We start from the raw sequence: 25,195 nt of genomic DNA, 5'->3' as shown, positions 1-25,195 counted from the left end.
ATGCATCCCAATGTGGGCACATTCAAATTAAATGGCTGTAGCTGCTAATTAAATCCATATTAATTAATTAATAAATCCAGTCAGCAACAGATCCTGTATGGCTAATATCACGTGTATTATAAAAGGGGTCATACCATTATTAATGTAAAAAATGAAAAGGATACGTAATCTAGTACATGGTAATCTCTAACACAGCTAGAACCAGCCCTGTACCTCACATGGATCCAGAGATCTCCCCATTCATTGCTCCAATTGTTCTGCTAGATTTATTTCAGGCTAGAAGCTTAGGGAGGGGGATAGGTGGTAGCAGTAGAAGGATGGAACTTAAAGAGGACCTTTCACCGATTCTTACCCTATGAACTAAGTATACAGACATGTGGAGCGGCGCCCGGGGATCTCTCTGCACTTACTATTATCCCCGGGCGCCGCTCCGTTCTCCTGCTATGCCCTCCGGTATCTCCGTTCCCTAAGTTATGGTAGGCGGAGTCTGCCCTAGCGCTGGCCAATCGCATTGCAGAGCTCACAGCCTGGGAGAAAATAACCTCCCAGGCTGTGAGCTCTGCGCTGCGATTGGCCAGCGCTAGGGCAGACTCCGCCTACCATAACTTAGGGACTGGTATCTCCGCCTACTATAACTTAGTGAGCGGAGATACCGGAGGGCATAGCAGGAGAACGGAGCGGCGCCCGGGGATAATAGTAAGTGCAGTGAGATCCCCGGGCGCCGCTCTACATATCTGTATAGTTAGTTCATAGGGTAAGAATCGGTGAAAGGTCCTCTTTAACATGTGCTTCCGTCTCAGTGAGTAGGACAGAGAAATTAGAAAAAGAACAAACAGCAGATGGCGCTATACAGATAGATTTCATTGAATAACTCAGTAGCTATAATGCATTTTTAATTACATGCAATTTCAAAAGTATTTAGAACCAGATGCTGGTTTTAAAACTGTAGAATATTATTTGTGGAACAACCCCCTTAAGGATACCTGCCATGGACAATCTTACTAATATTTAACAGCTGTTTACTTCAGTTTTTATTCCAGTCCTCCACCACAGTGATCACGTTTGCCTTTTACGTACAGCCTTCATGAGCTGACAGTAATACACATTTTACAAATTTCTCATGGTTAATAAAATGCATTCAAAACATTCTCTCCTAACTCAAACATTTGCTGAGTGCAGTGGCTCAGTGGTTAGCACCTTGCAGCACTGGGATCCTAGGTTCAAGTCTGACCAAGGATAACATCTGCATGGAGTTTTTATGTTCTCCCCGTGTTTGCGTGGGTTTCCTCCCACATACAGATAGGGAAATTAAATTGTGAGCTCCACGGGGGGACGGCAAGTCATGATAATATCTGTAAAGTGATGTGAAATATGTCAGCGCTATATACTGTAAGCGAGTAAAATAAGTGTAAAAAATTAAATACGTTGTCGGCTCTGCTCACATCTTCATAACAGGAAGCTATGTCAGATCACCATATGATGAAACATTGTGGTTTCCCATTAATAAGACAGACAGTCATTAGCTGGGTAATGTTTTAGTTTTCCTCCTGCCTCGATAATGATAGCTGATCATGGGTGTCCTAGTAACAGCACCCCTACGATCGGTCTCCCAAATAATAAAAGGGTTTTCTTAGATTTTAATACTAATGGCCTATCCTCAAGCTATTCTGCTCTGGTTAAATATGTAAACCTTAAAATTTTCCTTTTAATGTAACCCTCCCAATCTATAAATAACCATGGCTGCCTATCTCTGAACACTATTTAGTCATGTTTAAAGAGGACCTTTCACTAGTTTAAAAACGAAAAACTAACTATATCAGTGGGCAGAGCGGCGCCCAGGGGTCCCCCTGCACTTACTAGTATGTCTGGGCGCCGCTCCGTTCGCCCGGTATAGGCTCCGGTGTGTGCAGCTCCCTCTTTTGTATGGGGCGGAGTTCTTGTATTAGGGTTGTCCCTTGCTGCAGCGCTGGCCAATCGTAGCGCACAGCTCATAGCCTGGGACGGAGCGGCACCCAGACATACTAGTAATTGCAGGGGGACCCCTGGGCGCCGCTCTGCCCACTGATATAGTTAGTTTTTCGTTTTTAAACTAGTGAAAGGTCCTCTTTAATCTTACTTAAATATTGATTTTCAGAATGAATATAATATGGAAACTACGCATCCTATGATTTTATTTATCTTTACTTATCTTTATTATTCATTAACATCCTAAGGTCATTTTTCATATAAGAATTGGAGTTTGTATAATATGTAATGAGGACCTTTCTTCTTCTATCACACTACTGAACCGTATATTATTCTAAATTAAAATTTCCATTACAAATATATTTAGGACATTCTGCAATCACTTTTTAATACTGTATTTATTTTGCTTGCGCCCTTGGAAAGACTCATCCATAGTTCATACATTCCAAAGTCTGTGCCGTTTTATAATCTTTTTATGGATATCTCCAGGGAAAAGTGAATTTTCCCACAATCACTTTCCAGAATAATTACCCAACTTTTGACCTTCTCATGTCTCACAGGACAAAGCATTTTCTCAAAGATTTAATGTTACATGAACACTGAACTTGACACTACCAACTGAGTATTTAAAGGGGTTCTCCACGACTTTAATACTAATGGCCATCAAGACAGGCCATCAATACTAAAGTTTTGGACATCCTCTTTAAGGAGATATTTAAAATGGAACCTTACAGTTCATCATATTTCATATAGCCATATTGTCAATCTATTGATGCAAAATCTTTATTGAAATTTTTTTTTGCTCATATGTATGTGCCTCCAGTGCACACTATCCTGATTATGTTCCAAATACATTATATAGAACAAATATTGGGACACCTACATATTATACTTACAGGAGCTTTTATCACATGGTATTCTAAATCAATTGGTATTAATATGGAGTGCCTCCCCTCCCCTTTGCAGCTAAAACTGTTTCCATTCTTCTTGGAAGGCTTTCTATACGATTTTGTAGTGCGTTTGTGGGAATTTTTGTCCATTCATCCAAAAGAGCATTTGTGAGGTCAGACACTGATGTTGGATGAGAGGCCCTGTCTCACAATATCTGTTCTAATTCATCCCAAAGGTGTTCGATGGAGTTGCGATCAGGGCTCTGTGCAGGCCGTTCAAGTTCTTCCACACCAAACTCACCCAACCATGCCTATATGGACCTTGCTTTGTGCACTGAGGCACAGTCATGCTGGAACATAAAAGGGCCTTCCCCAAACTGTTCCCACAAAGTTGGAAGCATACAATTGTCCAAAATGTCTTGGTATGCTGTAGCAGGCTCGGACTGGCCCACAGGGGTACAGGGGAATCCCCCGATGGGCCCCTGAGCAAGGTGGGCCCCTAGTCTCCCACCCCCTGCACAAGTGGCACATAACACATTAGATTTAGTACACTACATACATATATTCAATGTACAGCACATCAACCAGCTTATGTTCATATAAAAAACTTGTTATATTATTTATTATATTTGAATGTATCCGTACGGTGGGCCCCCAAAATACATTTAACTGGTGGTCCCTAGGTACCCCAGTCCGACACTGTGCTGTAGTATTAAGATTTCCCTTAACTGGAACTAAAATGCCTAGGCCAACCCCTGAAAATCTACCCCTGAACGACCATGGAAACCTATGCCATGAAGCTCCTGGTGCAGTTTTTGTGCAATTGTTAATACCAGAGAAATGGTTTGAAGCTCTGCATCTACTGTCAGAAGAGCATTGGTGACTGGTGTGCACTATGCACTAACATGGTCTCCATTTTGTGGCTGACTTGCTGTGGTTCCTAAATGCTTCTACATTTCAATAATACCACTTACAATTGATGGTGGAATATCAAAATTTCACAAACTTACATGTTGCAATGGTGTCATCTTACTACAGTACTGTGCTAGAATTCAGTGAGCTCTTTACAGCTACATATTTCACAAATGTTTGTAAAAGCAGATTGCATAGTTAGATGCTTGAATTTATACACATGTGGCAATGAGACTGTCACCGTATGGAACCACAACTAGCAAAATCAGAAATGCCACCAGTCTTCCTTAACCACTCGAGGTGGTAGGAAGGTAAGGCTACCCCTAGATTTTTCACCACAGCCTGCCGCAAGGCCGGATGGACTTGGCTGCTGGGGACACAGGCTATGGTTGCTAAGTTAAGAAGCAAAAAAACTGTTGCGACTTCAGCAGAAACAAACCTACGAAAATGACACAGGTGCAAAGAGTGGTAGACAAATAGGGTCAGAACCAAGAGAGACTAATAGAGCCCAAACAGCACACAAAGGATTAATCCAGGGACCGACCATGGTCAGATTACCAGTAAGATCAGAAGAAGCCAAATGAGAAGTTAATCTATAAACTAGCTATAGTCAGTACACAGAGTGTAAATGAGCAGGTAACAAAGCACAGAGTTGTAAATTGAGGCTACATGCACCATTGGCTGAGTAGCAGACCTAGAGCCCCTGTCTAGCTTTGGGATTGGATACTGACCTGACTGACTCTGTTTCCAGCCTCACTGACAGGTCGACCAACCGAGGCTGAAAGGGAGTCTGTCACCTCCATATGACCATATACAGTGCTTACATTGCCCTATAGCACACCTATACATGAATGTTATGGTACCTTTGTCTTTAGACTTGCAGAAGCTGGAAAAACGAACTTTGATTTATATGCAAATGAGCACTCGCAAGTGCCCAGGGGCGGCGTTCACTGTGTTGGTGTCCAGGCTGCCCTGCCTTTTTTCATTGTTGCCCCGCCCCAGCCTCTGCATAAGCCTGCCCTCCTATTCCCTTGCGTCATCCTAAGGTCCGGCCAAGATCCCGCGACCGTGCACTGCCTCGCCGGGCCGGAGCATGCGCACTATGGGGGAACAATAAAAAAAGGCAGGGCAGCCTGGGCACCAACACAGTGAACACCTCCCCTGGGCACTTGCGAGTGCTCATTTGCATATCAATCAAAGTTCGTTTTTCCAGCTTCTGCAAGTGTAAAGACAAAGGTACCATTACATTCATGTATAGGTGTGCTATAGGGCAATGTAAGCACTGTATATGGCCATATCAAGGTGACAGACTCCCTTTAATTAGTCTGCATCACAACCCTCCCAGCACAGCCATGGGTAATCTCCTAACAGGGACTGAATAAAACACTTGAATTCAATGATGAAGAGGTGTGTCCCAATACGTTAGTCCATATAGTGTATGCTATTATTTTCCACTTAGTTTCGGACATGGTTTTTGGTTGTATATATACTACACATAGAATTGTGAAATAGGTAGAGAGCTGCAAATGGCCAAATTACTGACATTTACCCCAATTCTCACTTATCCTACTATTGTATCTACGTAGCGTGATGAAAACTTTTATTAAGTAACTTAAAACTAAAGTGACCCTAAAAACACAATCGATCACTAGTGTTGAGCGTGAATATTCGTTTTGCAAATTTTAATCGCGAATATCGCCACTTTGAGAATTCGCGAATATTTAGAATATAGTGCTATATATTCGTATTCGTGAATAGTGTTGATCGCGAATATTCTAATTGCGAATTTATCGCAAATATCGGCACTTAGCAACATCCCTAGCAACCAATAGGAAAGTTGCCTACCCCTTAGACTATTCTAATTACAAACTTTTATCGCGAATGTATTACATTGCCGATTTTCAAATCAAATAATGACTGGAGATCACGTATCCTCGAATTTATGGCAAATATTTGGCCAAAAATTTGCGAAATATCGCGAATTCGAATATTGCCTATGCCGCTCATCACTATCGATCACTCTATTTACTATGGTCCAGTTGAGTAACTAGTTTGAAGTCACTCTGACTACTAGCGCGAGCTTTCACAACTGCATGTGTCTCGATCTCGCTGTGCCTACGGATACACATACCAGTAGCTGATTTGCCTAGGTTGTGGATCACCGGCTATCGGCATACACTATCATGTGTCTCCTCTCACTGTATCTGCAGGTAGCTGATTTGCCTTGGGTCGCAGTTCGCTGACTTTTAGCGTACATTTTTACAATTGCATGTATCTCTCTCACTGTGACTACTAATACACAAACGAGTAGCTGATTTGCCTATGGTCTCAGCCTGCTGGTTGATAACCTACATGTTCACAATTGTCTGTATCTAGCTCTTGCTGTGTCTACTAATACACAGGCAAGTAAGTAGCTGATTTGGCTGAGATCGCGGTTCGCTGACTACTGGCATGCACATTCACAATGATATGTATCTCTCTCTCTTTGACCATGTGAACAGCGATTGATTGCTGTTAAAACTTAGATACACTGCTCCCGACATGTTTGGCCAGACACCTGGCGTCTTCAGGGGTGATGGGCGATACCATGCAATAGGTACATAACTGGACACTGGTTACTGTAGTCAGACAATCAAGATCTTTAACTGAACAATAGTTGGTTTTTTAGATTCTGCTACAATAAAAAGACAGCCCAGTAGTAGGACATTACTATTACCGCTGCCTACAGTTTGCATTCAGAACCTTACAATGTAGTTTTGAAACAAGTAATTTTTTTCTGTCTCCGAGAAAGTTTATAATGTTCCAGGTTTATTGAACTTTATGTTGTTTTCCTAGTTGTTAATTTATAAAGTGGCACTGTTACTGCACCATAACTAGCGAGAAGGAGCACAAATACAAACGCCAACAATAGTCATGTAGAAATACTGAACATGTAGAAGAGTTCCCTAATCATACTTCCCCTTTAAGATAACGGTCATGAAAGGAAGTAAGCTGTTCCTAAGGAAGAGGGGAACAATAGACCAGGTCTGATAACAGCAGCACTTCTCCCGGACTGTGGAAGTACATGTGTTATAATGTTCATTTAACATTGACATCTAGGATCTGAGCTGTCCTTTATTATTCTTCATCTGATTCATTTCCTAAAGAATTTAGGACCAAAAAGGGCCAAATGTCCTTGCATGAATTTTAGCAGCTTTCTTAGCTTGTTTCTCAGCTCATCCCCATTTTCTTTAAAGTGTATCTGTCAGCAGATTTGTAGCCGGCTGACCTGTTGCATGTGCACTTGGCAGCTGAAGGCATCTGTGTTGGTCCCATGTTCATATGTACCTGCATTACAGAGAAAAAATATTTTTTAAATATATGCAAATGAGCCTCTAGGAGCAACAGGGGAGTTACCGTTACACACAGAGACTCTGCTCTCTATGCAACTGTCGTGCCCTCTCCACTTTGATTGGCAGGACCAGGCGTGATGACCCTTACACAGCATGGCCCCGTCAAACAAACCACAGGAGGTGTGGAAGTTGCAGAGAGAGCAGAGCCTCTAGGTGTAATGGCAACGCCCCCATTGCTCCTAGAGGCAAAATTAAATTTTTCTCAGCAATGCGGGCACATATGAACATGGGACCAACACAGATGCCTTCAGCTGCCAAGCGCACATACAACAGGTCAGCCAGTGTCATAGGTACAAATCTGCTGACAGACGCCCTTTAATGGTTGCAAAGCACTAATAAACGTCACATATCATTTCTTAATGAAAATCACTGTAGATGTCATCTAACGCTTTCCATTGGGATCAACACCTACCTCTTTCGAACTGGTGCTGTAATCTAAAAATGCATGTTTCTGCGGTGCACATGTTACAGGTCAGCCAGTTTCATTGGTACAGATCTGCTGACCGATGCCTTTTACGACTGCTTTGCCACAATTCCAGACACAGCTCAGGGACAGGGTTTGTTTTTTGTCATGTTTTTATAATCCCTTACAATCCCTATAACGGGAAGGATGCGGCAGTGCCATGATTTCTTATACCCTGTGCTGTGTCAGTTGGGATGTTCTCCGGTATTCCGCGTTAAAGAAGACGGATCCACAAGGTACTGCGGGGGCACTATGGTCAACGACACCAGATGAACAGTTTATCAGTGTAATAAAGAGTGGTACATAAATGCTGAAAGTTCTGGTTTACAACTGAGAAAGTTATCCAAGTCATTATGAATGATCAATCTTACAGAAATTAGATTAGATTTCTCTGCAAGACACGTGCAGCATCCGTGACCGCAGCCCTGGACTTCAACAATAAGTGACCTGCAAGCCAGGATTGTATTTATTTAATACTTATGCTGCTTTCCAAAATATAATTTGGCCCCGGACCAAGAATAAGGCCTCTTTCACACGGGCGTTGCGGGAAAAGGTGCGGGTGCGTTGCGGGAACATGCACGATTTTTCCGCGCGAGTGCAAAACATTGTAATGCGTTTTGCACTCGCATGAGAAAAATCGCGCATGTTTGGTACCCAAACCCGAACTTCTTCACAGAAGTTCGGGCTTGGGATCGGTGTTCTGTAGATTGCTATTATTTTCCCTTATAACCATGTTATAAGGGAAAATAATACATTCTGAATACAGAATGCATAGTAAAATAGCGCTGGAGGGGTTAAAAAAAAAATAAAAAAATAATTAAACTCACCTTAATCCACTTGCTCGCGCAGCCCGGCTTCTCTTCTGTCTTCTTTTTTGCTGTGTGCAGGAAAAGACCGGAGTGACGTCACCACAGGTCCATCACATGATCCATCACCATGGTAAAAGATCATGTGACGGACCATGTGATGACCGGAGTGACGTCATCACAGGTCCTTTTCCTGCACACAGCAAAAAAGAAGACAGAAGAGAAGCCGGGCTGCGCGAGCAAGTGGATTAAGGTGAGTTTAATTATTATTATTATTTTTTTAACCCCTCCAGCCCTATTTTACTATGCATTCTGTATTCAGAATGCTATTATTTTCCCTTATAACCATGTTATAAGGGAAAATAATAATGATCGGGTCCCCATCCCGATCGTCACCTAGCAACCGTGCGTGAAAATCGCACCGCATCCGCACTTGCTTGCGGATGCTTGCGATTTTCACGCAACCCCATTCATTTCTATGGGGCCTGCGTTACGTGAAAAACGCACAAAGAGGAGCATGCTGCGATTTTCACGCAACGCACAAGTGATGCGTGAAAATCACCGCTCGTGTGCACAGCCCCATAGAAATGAATGGGTCAGGATTCAGTGCGGGTGCAATGCTTTCAACTCACGTGTCGCATCTGCACGGAATACTCAACCGTGTGAAAGGGGCCTAAGAATATGTCTACAATCCAAGATTATGTCACCTGTGAGTCACTGGTTTTAACTCTGTCCTATGGTCATATCGTCACAGTGTATGGCATCATGCTGTACTTTCATTTCCTGAGCACGGCCATAAATATGACAGTAACTGGATTGCTCACTGCTAACTCCACCCGTACTAGTTGTGCCTTCAGTGTCACACTGCCTAGGAGCCCTGGCACAAGGGTACACTGACTGTCATGTTTTGGTGAAGAGGACCGGCCCTCGCAGATTGAATGCAATTGTTGTGTATTTATTGCCACATCAGAAGAATTGACGCGGTCTACTCACACTTGAGTCTTTTTCAAACAGTGACTTGTTTGAAAAAGACTCAAGTGTGAGTCGAAACGCGTCAATTCTTCTGGTGTGGCAATAAATGCACAAGAATTGCATTCAGTCTGCGAGTGCTGGTCCTCTTCTTCTTATATTTGCAAATGGGACGCCGACCCTGGACACCACAGACAGCGGAGTGCCGACTGTGTTATAGTAAAATGTCATGATTTGGTGGCGCTGTCATGGGAAAATGGTTATAGGGGAAACCTTGCCTTTAACCTGTAGATGTCAATGCAGCTGAAAGAATGGTGACACTGTAAGGGAGGCCCTATTTTGGGCATCATTGCTTTCGATGACAAAGGCCATTGTAGTACCCCTGATTATCCTACCTGCTGCAAAGGAAATGTAGTATTATATACCAGCCATTTAAATGAATGTAATCCATAGCCAGGGCAGCTCTGTGTGAGTGACTTGCATTTATTAAGACCGGCGTTTTAGAAGCAGGTCTTAATACCCCTTTAGCTGGCAGTAGATACGACGAATTTATGTAGAGGCACTGACCTCTCCATAACTTCGGTGTAGCAACCTCCTGTTAAAATGTACGCCACCTTCCTTGCTGGCGTAGATTTACACCATTTTCTACGCCTAAAATGGGTGTAGAAAATGATAAATGAGACAGGCCGGTCGACTCGCCCCCTACCCTGCACATGCTGCACCCTCTTTTTTAGACCTGGCATGAATGGGGAAAAGTCACAGATTGTGGCGCAAATAACCTTTGCACCGCAATCTGCAACAGATATAAGTGGCATATACCGTACCTGTTAGTAAATGACCCCCATAATATTTTTATCTGCACAATGAGATTCTGAGACTTCATTTTAACCCCTGTTATTCTGACCCTGTGTGTAAAACTATAAAGGAAGCTTTCCGCCAATTTCACACGGTTATTCTTGCTGCTTCTTTTTGATAGCATTGGATCATTTCTAAAAATATGAAGAACTGATACTGGAAGGCTTGAAAAATATGTTTTCTGTTAGCGAAAAACAAAACAAAAACTATAAATAGAAGTTGCTTGTTAGAGGCAAACCGTCTATAGCAGGTACCAAACAAAATGCAGACATTTACAGAATACAGCTGCTGAATATAGCCACTAAATATAGCTGCTCTGTGTCTTGTCTATGAGGCTATCTTAGCTTAGATTTAAAGAGAAAAATAAGGATGATGCTTTTCTACACAATACACATAACAAAGAACATACATAAAAAAGCTAATCCCATGCCGCAACTTTCATATGAGGATCTTAAAAGGGTTGTCCACTCCTTAAAGAAAAAGCCATCACTCTGTCAGGAGTCCGACATGCCATACCCCTGCCGATCAGCTCTTCTGCAGTAGCTCTAGCACCAGACAAGCTCTGACCCTTGTGCACAGGATGGAACTGGTTGCTTCAGTACTGCTCCCATTCACTTCAATGGGACCAGGCTGCAGTAACCAGTGGTGTTTACTACACAGTGAACGGAGCTGTGTAGTTCTGGTGCTGGAGCTACTGCAGAGCAGCTGATTGGGGGATGGGATGGGGGGGAAGTCAGACCTGCCACTGATCAGATAATGATGACTTATATTATAGGCCATCACTTGTAATGAGTGGACAACCCCTTTAAGGTGCCCATAGATATCCAACAACTGTCAACCAAATGTTGTTGGGAATCTCTCGGATTCCCCCCATACACAGACATGAATGGTTTGGCTGAGTGTATATGTGTTTATTTAAAGGGGAGAAAGAAGAGAGCTGGCAGCAGGTTATTGCCTGGGAGCAGTGGCGTAACTAGAAATGACCGGGCCCCACAACAAACTTGTGAATGGGGTCCTTCCTGCAGCAACTTCTTCGCAACTTCTGACTCCTGTTCAACCCCAACTCCTAAGGCTAGTCAAGATCATGCTCTCAGACGAGGCCCAGCAGCCGCCTCGTCCGTTTCCTACAGTGTCACTGTATATATTGTCATATTATAATACTGTTGAGGAGGCCCTGACAATAAAATCTCTTAGTCCTCTCCTAGGTGGGCTTCCCCTATAGCTATGCTCCTGCCTGGGGGAACAAATGGGTCAGGCAATCATACTGTTCTACCCTGACATCAACTGTTGAGGGAGAGTCAGGAGCCCCCTATACACGGTAAACTGTCAGCTGCTCCAGCTGAAAACGACGGGTTCGGCTGACAATAGGATAATGTGTATCAGGCAGGTTGAAAAGATTGTAAACAAAAAGGTTGCCATGGAAAGAAATGAAGACTAGACAAGAGTTTGTAGTTAAGATCTCCAACTTCCTCACTGGTAAACTGACTCTCTTTAGGTTTAATTCAGCTGGATGTTCTGGAGTTTCCCCATAAACAATCTGTACTTATTGCTTAGCAGATACCAGATCTGTTCAGAAGAGCTCTGAAATGGTGCTCATTAGATATGTGCCAAAGAGTGATGAGTTATGGGGAACTATAAGGCGAGCCATTGTGATTCTCCAGAGTGCAGTTCTGTGGGCATGTCCCAAGATGCATTTATGTGGGTTTTAGATGGGGTAGCTTGGACCATATAGTTGGATGGAGTTAAAAGTTAAAATGGAGCTAGAAGGAAGTATGGTGGGCGAAGGCATCAGTGAGGAATGTGTTTAATTACCCCAAATGTAGCAGTGTTGGTATTTGGAAGCAGTGGGGGTAGCGTGGAGCATGTGATGGGGTGAGACTGAAGTAAAAATGGAGCTGCAAGGAAGGGTTGTGGATGTAGGTATGAGTGAGAAATGTGTGCAGAGAAGAATAGACGAGTTCAGTGGGGAAAGTTCTAGAAAGCTAATTTGCCGAGTTGGGGCTTAGGATATGTATATGGTGAGGATGAGAGGCGTTAGCTACCCATCCGCTCTACTCATCAGCAATGGGACAATGGGTCCAGCCAGCAGTATAGTCTGGTTGAAGTGCTGTGATTTGTCCCAGTCTCCCCTAATATGTATAGGGGATTGTATATATGTAACAATTAATAAATTGACTTGTGCCACTACCTGTTCGAAAATTCTTGGGCTCAGGAGTTACTTATGTCTTAAAGGGTGGTAACATTGCAGGGAGTTTAGCGTGTGTGCTCCTTATGAGACACGGACTCACAAAATTGACACAGGTTTTCTCCCCTCTGGGAAGAATTTCTAAGGAGCATTGTCTGGAATCTCCAAACTTTACAGCTAGTTTTTCATGAATGTCAGGCTCTCTGTTCCAGAAGTACCCAAGAACAGAACCTCACTGCACAGTTACCTTTTAGGACCCTCACAACTCAGGAATCCTCTGAGTCTTTCCCTGAAATTCCCTTGTAAAGATTCTATATGTTGTCTATGGTATCTCAGTTCTGTATTTGTGAAGGTAGAGGTATTTCTCAATAGTGAGTCTCAGCAGAAAAAAAAACAAGATCTCAGCTCCCTAGACTCCAGTGGGAGTGGGAAATTGTGCCTACCAACCGTCACACCTGAATTTTCTCTTAGTAATATCCTGATAATTACATGATTCAGAAGTAACATTTGAAAAAAATAAAAAAATAAAGCTAGAACTTTATGTACTGGTAATAGCTCAGTATGATCTCTCGTTTACTTCTGGTCTTTTTGCCTACAGAGAGTGCAGTCTAAATTAGACAGTTTATAAATGAAAATACAAAGTTTATAAAATGAGATTCTGACATCATTAAAAATGTAGACGTAGCCATCCCTGCACCTTCTCATTTCCTGTCTGGAGAGGTGGGGGCGCCATTTCACTTTTTGCTTCACACAATCAATCTAGGATTTACCCAAAATGTAGACTTTCTAGGACTAATAGCTGTTAATGGCTGACTTAGTAGGAAGGAAACATAAAAAATGTAACAAGAATTGAAAAAACGTCAGCAGCTTGTCTGGGACATTTCAAGAACACTGATGTCTGGGGAAACCATAGGTCCATTCAGTTGTAAAGTGGAAGGACATATGATGGCTTTGGCCAAGGCTTTTGTATTGATTGTAAAATGAAGGAAGTGACACAGTTTCCCTATGTTCTGCTTTAGAAATAAGTGACAAGGTAATGAGGTTGTAGATCCTATCTCTTCTGCATGTCATGCAAGCAAAATGCTGGTCAAAAACATGAAGACAGAGTGATAATGAAACACAATCAACTGCAATTTCTTCTAATTCACATATCAATTATACATTTATGTGTAACTGACAACCAATCTTTGAAAGATTTTCATATTCCCTGAGTTGTCACAATAAGTAGTGATATAAATTACTCTTTTCTAGTGCAGTGGTGCACACCTGGAAGCATATGGGCCACAAACCTTTTTGTGCCTTGAAAACACGAAGTCTCTTCCCTTGGATAAAGGGTTCTCCCAGTGGCCAGCACCCGGGGCAAGCCAAGTATTGCACCCCCCCCCCCCAACCTGTGGCTACGCCCCTTTTTACAGATAATGTAGTAGATATCACTTGCATACGTAACACCACATATAACGCAGTAATAACTCTCTGTGTACAGATAATGTAGTAGATGGGTGTGAGCCCCCAGAATTCAGAACATGCACAGTGTGACCTGAAGTCTGGGGCCAAGATGCGTCAGGGTGGGCCAAATTCTATGTCCACCCTCCCATCACTACAGAACATACAGGGTAATACAGCGCCCCATACCTCTTACATCCAGTGACGTCTCCTTTGATGTAGATGTTTTCTTTCATCTTCTAATTTCAGACCAGACCACCATTTTTAAGCCATTTCTCATCTCTGCAGTTTGACAAAAAAAAAAATCTTAGTTTACTACTTTTCCATCATCCTCCCATCTTCTGGACAAATCATGCTACCATCCCCAATACTCTGCCTGCCGTGCTCCTCAATATTATTCTGCAGAAACAGATAAACCCCCTGATAATACTAGTACCATGCAGATAGTGCCCTTCAATAATTATTGGCACACCGTGCCCTAAAATAACTGCGCCCAGCAAATAGTGCCCCTGACACGAATAGTGTAAACATAACGTCCCCCAAAACTAATTGTGGTAAACTGATACTGTGCACAGTAATAGTGCTCCCAAAAGTCCCATCAATAGTAATAATTCTCTGCTAGAGCACACATGATAGTAATAGTGCTCCTACAGTGCCCCCAACATGTCCCCACTGTGACCCAGAAGTAATAATGCTCTGATAGTGCCCATACTAGTATTCATGTTCCCCATAGACCCACCAGTAGTAATAAAGCCCACCATAATGCCCCCAGTAGTAATAATTCTCCTTATAATGTGACAGTGCAAAAAATACCCTCTTTTAATGCCCCCAGTTGAGCTAATGTCCCCATAGTGCCCCCATAATGTGCCAGTATAAAATACCCCCATAGTGCTCCTCTCCCCCTTCCTCCTAGTGCCCCCCATAATGTACCAGTATAAAATGCCCCATATATAGTGCCCCAGTAGATGCCCTCAGTTTCCCCCATAATTTGCAAGTATAAAATTCCCCTTCTTAGTGCCCCCGTAGATGACCCCATAGTACTCCTCTCTCCCCTTTCCCATAGTACCCACCATAATGTGCCCCAGTATAAAATGCCCCTATACAGAGCCCCCCATATAAAATACTCCTTCTTTGTGGCCTCAGTAGATGCCCCCAATAATGTGCCAGTAAGAAGTGTCCCCATAGTGCCACCCAATAATGTGCCAGTAAAAAGTGCCCCCAATAATGTGCCAGTAAGAAGTTCCCCCATAGATGCCCCCAAATAATGTGCCAGTAAGATGTGCCCCCATAGATGCCCCCACAGTGCTCCCCAATAATGTGCCAGTAAGATGTGCCCCCATAGATACCCCCCAATCAGGTGCCAGTAAGAAGTGCCTCCCATAGATGGCCCCCCAATCATGTGCCAGTATTGTACCATATAAAAAATAAAACACTTATACTTACCTCCATGGCAGCGATGCAATGCAGGCCTCTTCCGGCCTGTGTCCCACGCTGTGCGGCTCAGGCAGCGCGATGACGTCATCGCGCCACCTGCACCGGCCTAGTGCCTGCAGCCTATCAGAAGAACAGGGAAGGGAGACGCCTCTCCCTCCCCTGCCCCGCAGCACATCCATCTGTATCCCTGTCCTGAGGACGGCAATACAGATGACTGGGGATGAGCACTTCCACAATGGAAGCGCTCATCTCCCGGGGACCTGCCGCCGCCCCCCACCTTGTCAGTGCCCTAACTAGAAATGACTGGCCCCATAATGACCCCCCCCCCCCCCCAGCAACTTCTTCACAACCTCCTCCTCCTCCCGTGCAACCCTTACTCCTGAAGCTAGTCAAGATCGCTCTCTCAGACCAGGCCAGGCAACTGCTCCATCCATTTACTACAGTGTCTGTGTATATAATGTCATAGTATAATACTGTTGAGTGGGCCTGACAATAAAATCTTTTAGTCCTCCTCCTGGTTGGGCCCTTCCTGAGTTCGGGCCCCAAAGCAGCCGCTTCCCCTGCTTCCCATTTAGCTACGCCCTTGGGTTCTCCGGGTCTTTAGCTAAAAAGCCCCTGTCAGCTAACGTGTAGAGGGAAGACATTCTGAGCAGTACTTACCCTTATGTCGCTCTGCTGATTCCACGATCCCATCTGGGACTGGGATCACATGGTCACCAAACCGGCTGTGGGCTCTTCCTCTGACATTGCAGCCAGATATGCTCCTCTTGAGGACCACATCCAGTCATGATATCCGAGGAAGAGCCCCCAGCCAGCCAGAAACACGGAAATGGAGGAGAGACTGAAGGAAAGGTACTTCTCAAAGTGTCTTCTCTCCACATGTTAACTGAAAGAGGCTTTTTAGGCACAGGCCTGGAGAACCCCTTAATTATTGTGCAGGACAACTCGCCTTCTGTAACTTACAGCAATTGGAGTGGTAAGGAAGGACAGTGTGTACAATGGCCCTCTGATGGATTCAGTGAGAGGTGTGCAGCGACCTGGCCGTAGGGGCAATATGTGTGAGTTATGGTGGGCGGATGGGGGCAGTAGTAGTTTTACTCACGGTTAGCAGAGCTCCATGGGCTGGCGTGCAGTGAATGGAAGGACAGCACCAGTTCCTTCGTGGCACACTCTGTTGTCCAGGGACTCCCGCCAGATGGTGGTTGAGGTGCCCTTGGTGGAATGGGTTTTTAAGGTGCAGGGGAGGCAGGGTCCCTGGTGTTCGTGACACCAGCACCCTTGGGTGCAAATAGGGGATAAGTTCGCACAATAAGGAGACCAGTTCGCTTAACAAATTCCCAGTACTTTACTGAAGTTGATCCAAAGGTCATGAATGTGCGCAAAATTCATTTACAGCAAGGCAGCTACAATGGTCCAGGTTAGTTCCCAATTGCATAAGGGGTAGTTTTATATAACAATCAATCCATTGTTTCTCCAGGCCGGAGGGATGTGCTATCTCTGCTGTACTGTGTAGTCATATACGTCTGTATCTACTCTAGGAATACTATCTCCTGACAGGTGGCATTTCTGTCTCTGGTTATGGTGGGCAGCTGGTAGCTTGGAATCTCCTCACCAAATACAAAGGAGACTAGAGCCTGATAAACGACAATTACCTTCCTTTGCCAATATTCTAATTTCCTCTCTGGGTTGCCTGGATTTTCTGTAATCTTTCCTTTCTATGGGCTGGTACATGGAACTAACTCTGGAGTTTTGACAACTGTCTAAAATGGCTGCTGAGGTGCAGCTTTTTCCTCAGACATCACATTCTCCTCCTCTTTCTCTTCTCAGAGAGCAGGGCGGAGTCAGCCCTGGGAGGTTTGTTAGAACCCCCCCACCCCCTATGCAACTTTATGGGAACTCAGGCACAAGCACATTTTCATGAAACACAATCACAATATTAAGCAGTGTGTTTCAGGACACTGCAGGTGTAGCTATGGTTGGTGCAGAGGTACTCATTTCATCAGGACCCTGGTGCCTGAGCGGCGTTGAAGACCATCTGCCACGTAGAAAGTCATTAGTATTATAAATGATACCTGGTAGGTGTGGGACCTAATACAGATTGGGCATCAGAGCCCAAGAGCTTCCAGGTACACCTCTACAGTCAATTAACTTGTCAGTTGCATCTGAAAGGTCATCAATGCTCAGCACTGTTCTTTAGATGTACACGCCCTGACACTGAGGGTCTTGAGAGAAAAAGGAAACATTTACGAAATGTTAAAAACTGGTCGTCCTGCATTCCTCATAGCAGCCTGTGAATGTGATCCGCCTCTGCCTGCACCAGCTCCATCTGCTCCATTGTGACTCTTTAAATTATTGACACACAATTATTGTCTGTAGGATTACCTGGGGCAGTATGGCCCACAGTCAGGTTTCTGCTTGCAGTTTTGGAAGCCAAAATCAGGAGTGGATCATAAAATGAGAGAAAGAATAAAAGGACAGATTAGACTCTTCCTCTTTTTTAAATTCACTCCTGGTTTTGGCTTCCAAAACTGCATGAGGAGACCTGACTGTGTGGCAACACCCATAGTGGTCATCCACATGTGGAACCTGCTGCTAGCCCACATCATGTATGGGCAGACTTAGACTGCTATACCATTATAGGATTCTATAGACCAGATGAGTTGGAGCAAATGTTTATACTTGAGAAATATGAGGTCTGTATGGCTTTTCACTTGCCGACTGCCCGTTAACTATATGCATCCAGGCAGTCGGCATACATCTCTGCGTGGACGATTTAAAATTGCAGCTGCAGCTAATCGTGCAGCTGCGGGAGCAGGGAGCCCACCGTCAGGGACAGCAGAGCTCCCTATGGAGAAGGCAGGGAGCCCACCGTCAGGGACAGCAGAGCTCCCTATGGAGAAGGCAGGGAGCCCACCGTCAGGGACAGCAGAGCTCCCTATGGAGAAGGCAGGGAGCCCACCGTCAGGGACAGCAGAGCTCCCTATGGAGAAGGCAGGGAGCCCACCGTCAGGGACAGCAGAGCTCCCTATGGAGAAGGCAGGGAGCCCACCGTCAGGGACAGCAGAGCTCCCTATGGAGAAGGCAGGGAGCCCACCGTCAGGGACAGCAGAGCTCCCTATGGAGAAGGCAGGGAGCCCACCGTCAGGGACAGCAGAGCTCCCTATGGAGAAGGCAGGGAGCCCACCGTCAGGGACAGCAGAGCTCCCTATGGAGAAGGCAGGGAGCCCACCGTCAGGGACAGCAGAGCTCCCTATGGAGAAGGCAGGGAGCCCACCGTCAGGGACAGCAGAGCTCCCTATGGAGAAGGCAGGGAGCCCACCGTCAGGGACAGCAGAGCTCCCTATGGAGAAGGCAGGGAGCCCACCGTCAGGGACAGCAGAGCTCCCCATGGAGAAGGCAGGGAGCCCACCGTCAGGGACAGCAGAGCTCCCCATGGAGAAGGCAGGGAGCCCACCGTCAGGGACAGCAGAGCTCCCCATGGAGAAGGCAGGGAGCCCACCGTCAGGGACAGCAGAGCTCCCCATGGAGAAGGCAGGGAGCCCACCGTCAGGGACAGCAGAGCTCCCCATGGAGAAGGCAGGGAGCCCACCGTCAGGGACAGCAGAGCTCCCCATGGAGAAGGCAGGGAGCCCACCGTCAGGGACAGCAGAGCTCCCCATGGAGAAGGCAGGGAGCCCACCGTCAGGGACAGCAGAGCTCCCCATGGAGAAGGCAGGGAGCCCACCGTCAGGGACAGCAGAGCTCCCCATGGAGAAGGCAGGGAGCCCACCGTCAGGGACAGCAGAGCTCCCCATGGAGAAGGCAGGGAGCCCACCGTCAGGGACAGCAGAGCTCCCCATGGAGAAGGCAGGGAGCCCACCGTCAGGGACAGCAGAGCTCCCCATGGAGAAGGCAGGGAGCCCACCGTCAGGGACAGCAGAGCTCCCCATGGAGAAGGCAGGGAGCCCACCGTCAGGGACAGCAGAGCTCCCCATGGAGAAGGCAGGGAGCCCACCGTCAGGGACAGCAGAGCTCCCCATGGAGAAGGCAGGGAGCCCACCGTCAGGGACAGCAGAGCTCCCCATGGAGAAGGCAGGGAGCCCACCGTCAGGGACAGCAGAGCTCCCCATGGAGAAGGCAGGGAGCCCACCGTCAGGGACAGCAGAGCTCCCCATGGAGAAGGCAGGGAGCCCACCGTCAGGGACAGCAGAGCTCCCCATGGAGAAGGCAGGGAGCCCACCGTCAGGGACAGCAGAGCTCCCCATGGAGAAGGCAGGGAGCCCACCGTCAGGGACAGCAGAGCTCCCCATGGAGAAGGCAGGGAGCCCACCGTCAGGGACAGCAGAGCTCCCCATGGAGAAGGCAGGGAGCCCACCGTCAGGGACAGCAGAGCTCCCCATGGAGAAGGCAGGGAGCCCACCGTCAGGGACAGCAGAGCTCCCCATGGAGAAGGCAGGGAGCCCACCGTCAGGGACAGCAGAGCTCCCCATGGAGAAGGCAGGGAGCCCACCGTCAGGGACAGCAGAGCTCCCCATGGAGAAGGCAGGGAGCCCACCGTCAGGGACAGCAGAGCTCCCCATGGAGAAGGCAGGGAGCCCACCGTCAGGGACAGCAGAGCTCCCCATGGAGAAGGCAGGGAGCCCACCGTCAGGGACAGCAGAGCTCCCCATGGAGAAGGCAGGGAGCCCACCGTCAGGGACAGCAGAGCTCCCCATGGAGAAGGCAGGGAGCCCACCGTCAGGGACAGCAGAGCTCCCCATGGAGAAGGCAGGGAGCCCACCGTCAGGGACAGCAGAGCTCCCCATGGAGAAGGCAGGGAGCCCACCGTCAGGGACAGCAGAGCTCCCCATGGAGAAGGCAGGGAGCCCACCGTCAGGGACAGCAGAAATCCCCATGGAGAAGGCAGGGAGCCCACCGTCAGGGACAGCAGAGCTCCCCATGGAGAAGGCAGGGAGCCCACCGTCAGGGACAGCAGAGCTCCCTATGGAGAAGGCAGGGAGCCCACCGTCAGGGACAGCAGAAATCCCTATGGAGAAGGCAGGGAGCCCACTGTCAGGGACAGCAGAGCTCCCTATAGAGAAGGCAGGGATGGTTTTTCCACTGTCTCTGCCTTCCCCAGAGTTCTACACACAGAGATCAGGAAACCAGTATCCTGCGTTTGAACACTTCAGGGGAGTATGGGAGTCTTATAGGCCACTATGCCTGATTTCTATGAGGCTGTAGATTTTGGACCACCTGTGCCGGGATGCAGACAACGGGAGTAAAGTTAGTATTCAATTTTTATTTTTTATTTTTTTTGTCACTGCTACTGGGGGCACTATAACTACTGGGGCACCGCAAGAAAGCATTTTAATTACAAGGGCAATACTGGGGGCACCTAACTACTGGAGACCCTACAGGGGGAATTATAACTACAGGGGAGCAGCAAGTTAACACTGTTGGGGCACCAGAAGTGGAAGGAATCTAAGATGTCTGTGTGGCAAACTCTGTAGAGAACATCTATATTAGAGGAGATGTCACGGCATGTAGTGCTCTATTATCTTGTATGCGTGATAGCACTGAATGTAATGTCCGTCTAAATATGTCTTTAGCACTTGTGGTTCCCAAGCCTGAGGAACAGCCCAGGGACTCTGAGCCACTTAATCTGCCCCTGGTAGGCAAGTATAGATCTCTTCAGGGGGAGAGGGAATTAAAATAAGAAGCAATCTATCAAATTATACTTGTCATAAATATGCCATGGAACTTGCCAACTTTTCTTAAATATTGCTTAGCTTCAAGGTCAGAAAACTAGGTAACACCATGTATGTCTCAGGGTACGACCACGCGGCACAGTCGTATTGCATATGCAATGCAGCCACACTGCAGTCGAGAACCTCGCATCCATCTGGGCCACAGCAGGCTTTAATCAAACTAATGAAGGCCCCACTTTAGTTGGCCTGCATTGTTAATGGCCAGGTGGTTTCGAAGATGCCGCATGGCCATTAACAATTCAGACCGACTAAACAATGCGGTCTTCATTAGTTTAATTAGAGACCACTGAAGCCCTCACAGCTGTGTGGTACTCCACCAAAGCGCAGCTGCGTTGCGACCGTCACACGACTGCGCTGTGTGGTAGTACCTGTAGGGCACCTTCATATGAGGCAGATTTTGTTGTAGAAAGTTTCTGCAACTAAAAATCAGTTCCATTCACCTGAATGATGTTTGCAGAAATCCAGATGCAGAAATTTTCTGCAACAAAATCTGCCAAGTGAAGGCATCCTCACTTTTAATTTTGTACAAACTATTATTACTATTATATTATTATCCAGATTCCATATTCTGTACAGAGTTGTGCCTGACTGCTCATTGTACTGTAAGGAGTCATTAAGGCTACGTCTACACGACGACATTTGTCGCGTGACAGATAGGGCACAACTACACTGCAACATTTGTAGCGCAACATTTTGTTGCACTAATGTCGCGCGACAATTTTTATAATGGCAGTCTATGGTGTCGCACTGCAACATGCAACATGCTGAGACTGCGACGCAACAGTCGCAGAAAAAATCCATCTCGAATGGATTTTCTGCGACTGTTGCGTCGCAGTCGCAGCATGTTGCATGTTGCAGTGGGACACCATAGACTACCATTATAAAAATTGTCGCGTGACATTAGTGCAACAAAATGTCACGCGACAAATGTCGCCATGTAGACGTAGCCTTAGGCTACTTTCACACTTGCGGCAGAGTGATCCGGCAAGCAGTTACGTCGCCGGATCCGGCAAAACGTATGCCAACTGATGGCATTTGTAAGGGCTCTTTCACACCTGCGTTATTGTCTTCCGGCATAGAGTTCCGTCGTCGGGGCTCTATGCCGGAAGAATCCTGATCAGGATTATCCTAATGCATTCTGAATGGAGAGTAATCCGTTCAGGATGCATCAGGATGTCTTCAGTTCCGGTACGGAACGTTTGTTGGCCGGAGAAAATACCGCAGCATGCTGCGCTTTTTGCTCCGGCCAAAAATCCGGAACACTTGCCGCAAGGCCGGATCCGGAATTAATGCCCATTGGAAGGCATTGATCCGGATCCGGCCTTAAGCTAAACGTCGTTTCGGCGCATTGCCGGAGCCGACATTTAGCTTTTTCAGAGTGGTTACCATGGCTGCCGGGACGCTAAAGTCCTGACAGCCATGGTAAGTGTAGTGGGGAGCGGGGGAGCAGTGTACTTACCGTCCGTGCGGCTCCCCGGGCGCTCCAGAGTGACGTCAGGGCGCCCCAAGCGCATGGATCACGTGATCGCATGGATCACGTCATCCATGCGCATGGGGCGCTCTGACGTCATTCTGGAGCGCCCCGGGAGCCGCACGGACTGTAAGTATACCGCTCCCCCGCTCCCCGCTCCTACTATGGCAACCAGGACTTTAATAGCGTCCTGGGTGCCATAGTAACACTGAAAGCATTTGGAAGACGGTTCCGTCTTCAAATGCTTTCAGTACACTTGCGTTTTTCCGGATCCGGAGTGTAATTCCGGCAAGTGGAGTACACGCCGGATCCGGACAACGCAAGTGTGAAAGAGGCCTAAGACTGATCAGGATCCTGATCAGTCTTAAAAATGCCTGATCAGCCATAAAAATGCATTGAAAAAATTCCAGATCCGTCTTTCCGATGTCATCCGGAAAAACGGATCCGGCATTTATTTTTTTCACCTTTTTTTCGGTCTGCGCATGCGTGGACCGGAAGGACGGATCCAGCATTCGGAATGCCAGATCCGGCACTAATACATTCCTATGGAAAGAAATGCCGAATCCGGTATTCAGGCAAGTGTTCAGTTGGCCGAAGATAAAATGATAGCATGCTGCGGTTTTATCTTTGTCCTGATCAGTCAAAAAGACTGAACTGAAGACATCCTGATGCATCCTGAACGGATTGCTCCCCATTCAGAATGCATGGGGATAAAACTGATCAGTTCTTTTCTGGTATTGAGCCCCTAGGACGGAACTCTATGCCGGGAAAGAAAAACGCAAGTGTGAAAGTACCCTAAACCTGTAGCTTTCTGTACTTCTCCAGTGATATAGTAAAGGATTTTCCTTTTAGGAGGAAATGTTACCTAACCAAAAACTTTCTTAAAAATAACCTAAAACTTCCAGTCTAGTCCAATTCTGAGTGAAATGTCTACCATTCAGTGACAGATATATTTGACAACTATACAATAAAATAAACTCTATATTTTAGTTAAATATTATAACATGGATCATTACAGCAGTCAGTGAGAAAGGAGAATCCTGCTCACACAGAATGCTGAGGACAGTGCTGGAGAGCCGAGCATGACTAAGTCTGATGATAAGTATGTGCTGGCACATGCCAGCCTGTTATCATGGGTGCTACTTACATCCAGTCTTCTCTATAAGCTCCCGAGTCACCAGAGATCTAGACTGTGACAGCCCCATAGTATGGTCCAAGCAGGAGCACAGATCTTCTAGTAGTTGTAAAAAAAAAAAAATCTGGTAGACTACTATGAAGAGTGCAGGGGTGTGGTTCTGTAAAGGTTCTCAACTTCCTGGCAAACAGGACAGGTATCTGTCCTATTATCTCAGCATGGCTCCTAGTCTTCTTCAGTCCATTACCCAACTGAAGTCCTTCGAGTTACTATCCAACAAAAAGGTGTGTTAGGATATCAGTAGAGGAGATGCTCCAGGTGTAGCTACTGTCCTACAATATCCAGCAGAGGAGATGCTCCATTTGAAACTTGTCCAAGGATATCAGAGGTGATACTCCAGGTACAGTTTCTGTTCTACAATATCCAGTAAAGTAGATGCTCCAGGTGAAGTTCCTGTCCTAGAATATCCAGCAGAGAAGAAGGTCCAGGTATAGTTCCCGTCCCACAATATCCATCAGAGAAGATTCTCCTGGTGAAGCTCCTGTCCTACAATATCTAGCAGAACATGACCCTGGTAGATCTCTTATGTTACCAATGATACCCAATAGGAACCCCCTTATACTATATCCAGTAGATAAAAAGCACCTGGTGCAGCTCCTCAGGTACTATATCCAGTAGAGCAGAAGCCCCTGGTGCAGCTTCTCAGGTATTATATCCAGTAGAGCAGAAGCCCCTGGTGCAGCTCCTCAGGTACTATATCCAGTACAGCAGAAGCCCCTGGTGCAGCTCCTCAGGTACTATATCCAGTAGAGCAGAAGCCCCTGGTGCAGCTCCTCAGGTACTATATCCAGTACAGCAGAAGCCCCTGGTGCAGCTCCTCAGGTACTATATCCCGTACAGCAGAAGCCCCTGGTGCAGCTCCTCAGGTACTATATCCAGTAGAGCAGAAGCCCCTGGTGCAGCTCCTCAGGTACTAGATCCAGTAGAGCAGAAGCCCCTGGTGCAGCTCTTCAGGTACTATATCCAGTACAGCAGAAGCCCCTGGTGCAGCTGCTCAGGTACTATATCCAGTAGAGCAGAAGCCCCTGGTGCAGCTCCTCAGGTACTAGATCCAGTAGAGCAGAAGCCCCTGGTGCAGCTCTTCAGGTATTATATCCAGTAGAGCAGAAGCCCCTGGTGCAGCTCCTCAGGTATTATATCCAGTAGAGCAGAAGCCCCTGGTGCAGCTCCTCAGGTACTATATCCAGTACAGCAGAAGCCCCTGGTGCAGCTCCTCAGGTATTATATCCAGTACAGCAGAAGCCCCTGGTGCAGCTCCTCAGGTACTATATCCAGTAGAGCAGAAGCCCCTGGTGCAGCTCCTCAGGTACTATATCCAGTAGAGCAGAAGCCCCTGGTGCAGCTCTTCAGGTACTAGATCCAGTACAGCAGAAGCCCCTGGTGCAGCTCCTCAGGTACTATATCCAGTAGAGCAGAAGCCCCTGGTGCAGCTCCTCAGGTATTATATCCAGTACAGCAGAAGCCCCTGGTGCAGCTCCTCAGGTAC

At 46.6% G+C, this 25,195-nt stretch overlaps 1 protein-coding gene and 1 long non-coding RNA gene across 2 annotated transcripts in view; one reads left to right on the top strand and one right to left on the bottom strand.

The window, feature by feature from the left end:
• TESC (tescalcin) overlaps positions 1-24,593 on the bottom strand; it is an 87,768-nt gene extending 63,175 nt beyond the window's left edge. Inside the window, exon 1 of the mRNA XM_040416036.1 lies at positions 23,662-24,593. Within this exon, the coding sequence (XP_040271970.1) occupies positions 23,662-23,719 (58 nt within the window). The 5' untranslated portion in view covers positions 23,720-24,593. The remainder of the gene's footprint in view (positions 1-23,661) is intronic.
• On the top strand, positions 24,533-24,971 carry LOC120988527. Its single transcript, XR_005776141.1, has 2 exons — positions 24,533-24,619; positions 24,796-24,971. It is a non-coding gene; the product is annotated as an uncharacterized LOC120988527 (long non-coding RNA).
• Positions 24,972-25,195: the final 224 nt, after the last annotated feature.

Source organism: Bufo bufo, chromosome 2, assembly GCF_905171765.1.
Source record: "Bufo bufo chromosome 2, aBufBuf1.1, whole genome shotgun sequence".
Classification (NCBI taxonomy): domain Eukaryota; kingdom Metazoa; phylum Chordata; class Amphibia; order Anura; family Bufonidae; genus Bufo; species Bufo bufo.
Note: the sequence above shows the minus strand (reverse complement) of the source record. Positions and strands in the feature narration are given on the sequence as shown.